The sequence below is a fragment of the Podarcis cretensis genome (genome assembly GCF_951804945.1).
Source record: "Podarcis cretensis genome assembly, chromosome: Z".
Taxonomy (NCBI): Eukaryota; Metazoa; Chordata; class Lepidosauria; order Squamata; family Lacertidae; genus Podarcis; species Podarcis cretensis.
Genome location: NC_137184.1, coordinates 32,914,705 through 32,923,307, shown reverse-complemented (window position 1 = coordinate 32,923,307; position 8,603 = coordinate 32,914,705). Strand labels below are relative to the sequence as shown.

The 8,603-nt window shown below is 45.8% G+C and overlaps 1 protein-coding gene across 1 annotated transcript; it reads right to left on the bottom strand.

The window, feature by feature from the left end:
• Window positions 1-4,024: 4,024 nt before the first annotated feature.
• On the bottom strand, window positions 4,025-7,278 carry PIN4 (peptidylprolyl cis/trans isomerase, NIMA-interacting 4). Its single transcript, XM_079962999.1, has 4 exons — window positions 7,133-7,278; window positions 6,119-6,192; window positions 5,085-5,204; window positions 4,025-4,202 (listed from the first exon to the last, which is right to left on the bottom strand). The coding sequence occupies exons 1-4, from the start codon at window positions 7,170-7,172 to the stop codon at window positions 4,044-4,046; spliced, it is 393 nt and encodes a 130-aa protein (XP_079819125.1). The 5' UTR covers window positions 7,173-7,278; the 3' UTR covers window positions 4,025-4,043.
• Window positions 7,279-8,603: the final 1,325 nt, after the last annotated feature.

Genomic DNA, 8,603 nt, shown 5'->3' with positions numbered 1-8,603 from the left:
CGGCCAGGGAAGAAAGGGTAGAGGCAGAAACCAGTTAAAGGAAAGCAAGGCAGATCTTTATTTTTCTGTTGCAACAGAGTCACCACCCCACCCCTTTCCTAGGTGGTGAGGGGACCCAGATAGGTGTGTACCAACTTTTAAAATCTTTAGAAATTGCCCAGCTCCTTAGTCAAACCATCCCAAAACATAATACAAAAATCACAGAAAGAGGTGGTCTGAAATAAGGATTTGGTAGTATTATGACTGTCTTCTGTCTGCCAGGATACCTGATGATGCTTGCTGATTGTCTTTTCCTGGCCAGCCCGGGCCATTCTTTAGGCACGGCAAATGCCTTGGTTCTTGAATCCATTGTCACCCCTACCTTTATTCATACACAGAATATGCTCTTTTGACAGGTCTGCTCTGCTTTTAACAGATACTTGCTAGACTGGTTTTACAGAGAGGTGGCAACAAGTTTATCGCCAGTCTATTGGGAAATGTTTTATCAACAACTTCTTGCCATCCGTAACATTTCAGCTCAGGTTTTACTGGTAAATGTGATATTTCATCAATAAATTTGTGGATTAATTGAGAAAACAAGGTGAAGTGAAAGCATCGTCTGTAAAAACGCATATCTGGATACTTTGTTACCATTTTGACAGAGTTATACAGTGATACCTCGGGTTACACACCCTTCAGGTTACATACACTTCAGGTTACAGACTCCGCTAACCCAGAAATAGTGCTTCAGGTTAAGAACTTTGCTTCAGGATAAGAACAGAAATCGTGCTCTGGCGGCGCGGTGGCAGCAGGAGGCCCCATTAGCTAAAGTAGTGCTTCAGGTTAAGAACAGTTTCAGGTTAAGAACGGACCTCTGGAACGAATTAAGTACTTAACCCGAGGTACTACTGTATTGCACTTGCTATTTACAGAAGGGTTCCTATTGCATTGCCTGTAGTTACACACAGGGGTTTGGGTGTTTTGTGGACATACATATATGTAGATACACTTAATTTTAATATGTCGTTATTTTTCCATACCAAAACTATACAGACACACTTTACAGACGCCAAGTTTCTTTCTACAGCCCACTAAAACAATGAAACACAACTGATCAGGAAGGACACTTGGACAAGCACAACTGAACGATTTGTACGAGAATGCAGTGGTTGTGGGGCCTAACCATGGTGAACTCCTATATGCAAGTTACTTCTGTAAAAGGACATGATTTTTTGCAATGCACATTTCTAGTATGTTCTAACTGGAAGTATTTGCCTTCCTTTATTGCATGTGCAGCTTCAAATCTGTTTTAAAAGCATTGTTTTTGCTTGTTTGTGTATAAGCCACAAATTCAAAATCTATCAGAAGGAGGGAGAGCTCCTTCCTCAATTTGAGAATCACTTAGGACAGTTCCTGTGGTTCTCAGATATCTGCATAACAGAGGCACACTCAGGCATTCAACCCTGAACCGAGAAACTATTTTATGCAACTGGCACCTGCAGAGATCTATTGGTGCACACTGATGTGCTTTTGTCCTGCAGAACCATTTGTATCTGTTAATTAGGCCTGCCCTGGCCCTTCTTCCCAGGTTCTTCACGAAGGTGCTGGGTTCACCACCATGCATTTATGTGAAGCCTTGCACAACCCTGTGGAAACAGCTGCAATGTACTTCTTCACATTTTGGAAAACTAGTCCGGACGTCCAGTTTCAGCATGTATGCTATAAAGCATTTCCTTCCTTGGCTATGTAGCTAAGACTGCCCAAGACTTAGACCTCTTACTTAGAAGTACATCTCTTAGAACTACATGGGATGAGCTTTCAAATAAAGATGCTGAAAAGTGGACCCCTCTCTGGAGATAAACCTGGCAGTTGTGGTGTAATTAACCCATTTTGGGTTTTATGTTTGGAAGGAAGAGGAGAGGCGATTGTCAGTGTGGAGAGATAATGGAACTGAATGGAAACCTAGTTTGTAAGAGCTCTTATAGCAAGGCTTGTAAGAGTTGTTGTGGCCACTAAAATAAAGTTCGGACAATGGTCTAAAGCAGGGAGGGGTTTCTCATGCCTCGGGACCAAATGAAGCCCCAGCCCTCTGGACTCTTCCCCGACCACAGCACACCTGTGTCAAACACTTCCCTGGCTCTGCTCTGCACTCTCAAGTTATGTTTGACATTTGTTTAAATCTAACAACACAAAGGAAAATATAAGATGTTGTGCTTGGCTATAAACTCTGATCATTCTTTTTGCTAGCCAGCATGGACAGAAAGGGGTTTTCCAGTAACTGGCCTACTAAACAAAGGTCAAATTTTGTTCTTGTTGTCGTTTAGTCGTGTCCGACTCTTCGTGACCCCATGGACCAGAGCACGCCAGGCACTCCTGTCTTCCACTGCCTCCCACGGTTTGGTCAAGCTCATGTTGGTAGCTTCGAGAACACTGTCCAACCATCTCGTCCTCTGTCGTCCCCTTCTCCTTGTGCCCTCCATCTTTCCCAACATCAGGGTCTTTTCCAGGGAGTCTTCTCTTCTCATGAGGTGGACAAAGTACTGGAGCCTCAGCTTCAGAATCTGTCCTTCCAGTGAGCACTCAGGGCTGATTTCCTTCAGAATGGAGAGGTTTGATCTTCTTGCAGTCCATTGGACTCTCAAGAGTCTCCTCCAGCACCATAATTCAAAAGCATCAATTATTTGGCGATCAGCCTTCTTTATGGTCCAGCTCTCACTTCCATACATCACTACTGGGAAAACCATAGCTTTAACTATATGGACCTTTGTTGGCAAGGTGATGAATCCATTATTCCACCCACATTTCCTTCTGGCCCTGCCTACCACTGACATCTGGCCCCCAGAAGAGAATGTGGTCCTTGGGCTGTAAAAGGTTCCTCAACCCTGGTCTAAGCGCATATGATGCAGCTTTGTTCCTGAAGCTAAGAAATTTTAGCCATATAAACTGCATGCCTGGGAACCATGCAGAAACTGCCTTTAGCATTTTGGAAGGGTGGGGTTTGGGGGAAGTAAGCGACATCCACAATGCTAGAGTGAAGGCTTTCTTTGCATGCTTGAGATCCTAGGTTTTACTCCCTAATTTTTGGACTTGATATTGAATCATTAATGGGTGACCGCAGGTCGTTCCCCTTCAATACCCTCAAAGAGTTACAGTGGGCTAGCCCCTTACACCCCATTTATCCCATCTGGGACCCCTTCTGAGGTGCCCTGAAGGTTGCTTGTCATGTTTGCTGCAAAACAATAAAAATAAAACATAGCCCTTTTTTACCAGTCACGTGGGCCAGCTTTAAAGAATTGCTGCTGTTGCTGCCACCTACCCAGGAAGAACAAAACACGTAAAAGAGCCCTGCTGGTTCAGACTAATGGTCCATATCTAGCCAAGCTCCTTTTCCCCATTGTGACCAGTCAGAAGTTTCTTCAGAAGTCCACAAGCAAGGCATGAAGGTAACAGCCCTCTCCTGCTGGTGCTCCCCACAAACAGAGATATTCAGAGCCATGCTGCTTCTGATTCTGAAGCGACTGAATATCAAGACTACATACACACCCTACATTTAAAGCACATGAATCCCCCCAAAGAATCCTGGGAACTGTAGTTTAGCCACTGTAGGGCTACAACTTCCAGTGCACTTCACAAACTGCAGTTACCAAGATTCTTTGGGGGTAGGAGGGTGCTTTAAATGTCTGGTGCATACAGAGCCTAGCCTCAGTGGCTAATTGAACTTACAACCTTATTGGCCATGAATTTGAAAGCTGTCTAAACTAAAGGCCAAACTAAAGGCTAAACCAAGAAGGAGGGAATGATGCACTTTCTCTACACCATGTATAATTTCATTAAGGTCTATCATGTCCTTCCTTGGGTGCCTCCTTTCTACACTACCCACCCTCAGTGTTTCAGTTTTGATTCCCAATACACACACGGTTTCTCACCCCACCATGGTGTACACACACCCGCCTTGGCACACCTAGGGAGGGTGTGTGGAAATCAACCTTCTATTTCTCACACAAGCATACCAAGGGTTTAAATGAAAGGGAATAAATTCCTAGCATCACAGAGAAACATTTTTTTTATTTACGCCCTTCAACCATTATGATGTGATAGCCAAACTTGGTTTTCACAGGAGGGTCTGTGTAAACGGGCTTGTCCATACTGCTGACAGGCAAGGCGAAGGCTGCATCTTGGAAGGGCCCCACCATAGAGCCTCTGCTCATCCAGCCCAGATCTCCCTGGAAAAGAAGATCAATGGGAGACGGTTAAAGCCCTATAGCAGGGCTGTTGGGCAGATTTCAGTTCATTTAGTTTTTAGCAGAACTTCAGGGCCACCAACCAGAGCCAGGGTAGCTGTGGGGACGGGGCTACTGCTCCCCATGAGCCCCCACATTGTGCTGACCTTTTTGTACACATATAAATCCACATCTGAGTTACTACACATCAGAGATTCTAACAGTCTAATTTAGAAAGGGAGGAAGGAAGTTGTTGAAGTGGCTGCTATAACAGAAGTGAGAGTGAGAAGCCCTCACCAGTCTCCTGTACATCTTCCAGTGATCAACCAGGAGACCCAACCTCTCTTCTGCCCTTCCTTACTCTAAAAGGCACAAGCCCTTACAGCTGGACCTCAGTTCCCTCTCCAATATGCTATACCTTGCTTGCTTTCTGCACGTGCTCCTGACAAGCCTAATTTGCTTTTCCTGTAGGTCAGGTTGCTAAGATATCGTCAACATTTTGCTTAAGTTCATTCTTCGTTCCCTTTTACTCTCACCTTTCCAAGCCTCCTCAGCTCCTGTGTCCTCTTCTGTTGGGATTTCCACTGAAAGCTCTTGAGGCCAGAGACCTGTCTTTTTAAAAACTCATTTTACTTCTGCAAAGTGCTGTACACACAGATTTCATTTGGCTCCGCCTCTGTGTTTCTGCTGCAGCTAAGCTTCACTCTAGTCTTTTAAATCCAGATTTCAATTAGCTGAGTACAGCAGAACAGGCAGTGAAGTAGCAAAAGCAAGACTATAGCACCTTGGCTGCCTCTTTCTCTCAAGTCCTCAGGGCAGCAAAGGAAAGGTGGCAACCACAGCAACAAGGTGGTCTGTCAGCACAAAACAGAAAAAGGCACATACCCCTTGTCTGGCTTTGTCCTCGCTGTACTGAGAGGCTACTTCACTGAAGCGCACCCCAGCCTTGAGTTTTTCCAATGCCTCCAGGCATCTGCTATGCTTCTCACATAGAATATGCCTCACCTAAAAAAAAGCAGAATGCAGATTAGACAAGCATACACCACTCTGGCTGAAGAGGCAACCCAGTCAGATGGGCGGAATATAAATAATAAATTATTATGTATTATTATTATTATTATTATTATTATTATTATTATTATCCCTCAAGAGGTAATGCAACCAACGACAGCTCTGGCATTTGACTGTAATTTAATGTGGTTTACGTTACCCCATCTCCCTATAATAATTTATAATAATAATTTATTATTTGTACCCCGCCCATCTAGCTGGGTCTCCCCAGCCACTCTGGGCAGCTTCCACAAAGAACAAAAATACACTAAGATGTCACACATTAAAAACTTCCCTGAACAGGGCTGCCTTCAGATTTCTTCTGAATATCAGGTAGTTGTTTATCTCTTTGACATCTGATGGGAGGGCGATCCACAGGACGGGCACCACTACCGAGAAGGCCCTCTGCCTGGTTCCCTGTAGCTTTGCTTCTTGCAATGAGGGAACTGCCAGAAGGCCCTCGGCGCTGGACCTCAGCGTCCGGGCAGAACGATGGGGGTGGAGATGCTCCTTCAGGTATACTGGACCGAGGCTGTTTAGGGCTTTAAAGGTCAACACCAACACTTTGAATTGTGCTTGGAAACGTAGTTGTGCATCCTATAGCATGAAGTCATTAGTGTAGGGGAGAGATGTTGAACTCCAACTCCCATCAGCCAGCAGTAGTCCAACAACATCTGGAGGGCCACAGAACCCCCAACCTCCTTGTGCAGACTGATGTCAAGCTAGCTGTGTTGAGCGGCTAGAGATCAGGAAGCAAGTCACCCTCCCCAGTTTAGCTGAATTACACTGTACATACATTCTTGTCTCTTTCTTGTCTAAAATTGCACCCCAGGGACACTATCCAAGGTGAAATGATACAAAACACCCACCTTCACACTGCTGCCACCTCCTTTGGGGCCCTGGGCTTTCTTATCTGCAGCATCAGTGCCAGAGGATGCTCCACCTATGAAAATACACAAGGTCAGAGGCAACGGTGAGACACCCTGGGTACGCTATGACACCTTCCTTCCACAGTGTCAAGCCCACACCCGGTGCTCGGCTGTGTGTGCACCCTGTGCAGCCAAACTCCAGGTTGCCAGTCTCACAGCAATGCACAGAAGCATGCTAGACTTAAGCTGCTATAAGGCAAAGGCTGCTCACCCTACTTGAATCCAGGCAGGATGTGAAAGCGCACAATCACAGCACTGGGAACTTAATCACAATGAAAGCTTTTTTCTTTCCCCGTTCCTGTTTTGCTTGACATTCTGCCTGAAGAAGCATACTGTACCAGAGAGAATATGAAAAATTGCTCCCTGTTTTGTAACACTGGTTGGTCCTGATAAAAAGTACCCCCTCACTTTGTCATGACTTATGTGTATCCGAACCGCTGTTCTGTACCATCTGCAGTTGGGGAGGAGGGCTCATGCCTCTCCAAATGCATTACTGACCCTGCTGGCTGACTGGGGCCGATGGGAGTTGGGAGCATCTAGAGGGCCACAGGATTATATATCCTTGATCTGGGATATGCTGGTCCCAGCATACTCTTTGTGAGTCAAGGGGCTGGAAACCTATTAGGGCATCCCAGGAACGTGTGGAAACCCACATGTCTCGGAGATCTCTGCACATCATCCTGGTGCTTAAATCTGCTTCAGGCCGGTTTAAGATGTGCAGGGTTAGGCATGTCCTTCCAGAGAAGCTGGGGCTGGGGGGCAAGCAGAGACTCTTAGGCTGTACTGTCCCTTCTGGGAGAGTAACGCAGAGAAGACAAATCAGGATTCCTGGTGTCCCTGTTGTCAGCACCTGGCTGGGGAGAAGGAAACTAGGACTCCTGGGTTCTCTGGTTGCAGCTGGAATTCATCCCATTCACCCCATCCCACCCGCAGTCAGCGCCCCCCATCCCTTACCCTTTCCCCCTTTGCCGCCGCTTTTCCCTTTCGGAGGCATCTCCACGGCTTCTTCCGCCCTCTCTGAAGTGCTGCGGCGTCACTCTCCTCTGACGTCATGTCCCGCGACTCAACCGACCGGGCACCCCTTCCCCTTTGCGAAAGCGGACCAATTAGATGCCTGCAGGGCGGGGCTTCACAGCATCCGTCAAACGCATTGACAGAGCGAGGCAGTCCCTTCCCGGCATCGCCAACGTTCTGTCAAGTCGGGTTTCATCCTTTCAGCAAAACCATGATCACAGGCTTGTCGATAAACCCAGAGAAATGTGTTTGCTGCGGGCTGGCAAACGGGAGGCCGAGTGAACAGTCCTCCTTTGCTAGCCCCCGCAGTCGCGTACATGCAAGAGAGCTGAAGATGGCATACGTGGTTCCCTCTTCTCCCATGTTATATCCAGAAAAAGTTAGGTTGAGAGACGGTGGCTGGCTCTTGGTTCCCCAGTGAGCTCCCTCAGAGTGGGAATTTGAACCCTGGTCTCTCCCAGGTCTTCCCCAACATTCTTTACTTACACCGTATTGGTTTGCACTGTGGTGCACCGAGACAGATACACAAGGCTGCAATGTTGTAATTATTGTAGGGTGCAAATACTGTTTGCTAATATTTTCAATATTTACTCACCACTTGAGTGGACTCTTCAGATTGGCATTGAAAATGCACCCAGGGTTCAGCTGGGGGTTTCAATACAAGTCCAAAGATTACAGCTGAGAGACAAAAATACTTTGAAAACATTAAAGTAGAAAATAAAGGAGTTACTGCTCTTTCTTCCATCTCCACCACTTCAGGAGGCCCCAAGACATAGATTTTGGGGTCCAGTCTCAGCATCTCAAGTTTAAGTCTCAGAGTCATAAGCTGGTCTCATGTTACTGTCTTTACCTTGGGTTGCTTGCTTCCAATCTTAGTCCTACTAAAAGCAGATCCATTGAAATTTATGGACTTGACTAACTTAGATCCATTAATTTGAATGCGTCCGTTGTGAGAAGTTAGTTGGATAAAACCACTTTATAGTATTACATAGTATTATTTTAAAATACTAAACAAACCCAGCCATTTTGAAAGAGAAAATACTATTTATGTTTCCCTAAACTTCCATTTTCATCCAGTGGAAAAAACTGGATCCCTCCCCCTATGAAGAGAACCAATACTTTACCCTTCTCTATGTTCCATTTTCCTGGGCCTTCACATCTTTAATTCCAACCCTTTACCATTGGGCTATAGCTCTGAGCCCTGTTTCAGTATCAGAAAGTATTTTAAGAACCTAGTAGTCCCATGACACCACTAGGTACAATCTTCCTTCTCTGATATTTTGGTTTGGCCACAAAGATTTTCAGACTTTAGTGTGCTGGATACTTGCCCAGCCGAATGGCAATGCTAAACCAAAATATCAGATAAGGAAGATTGTGTTATTATATGCTTGCCTATGTTACCTGGACAGGG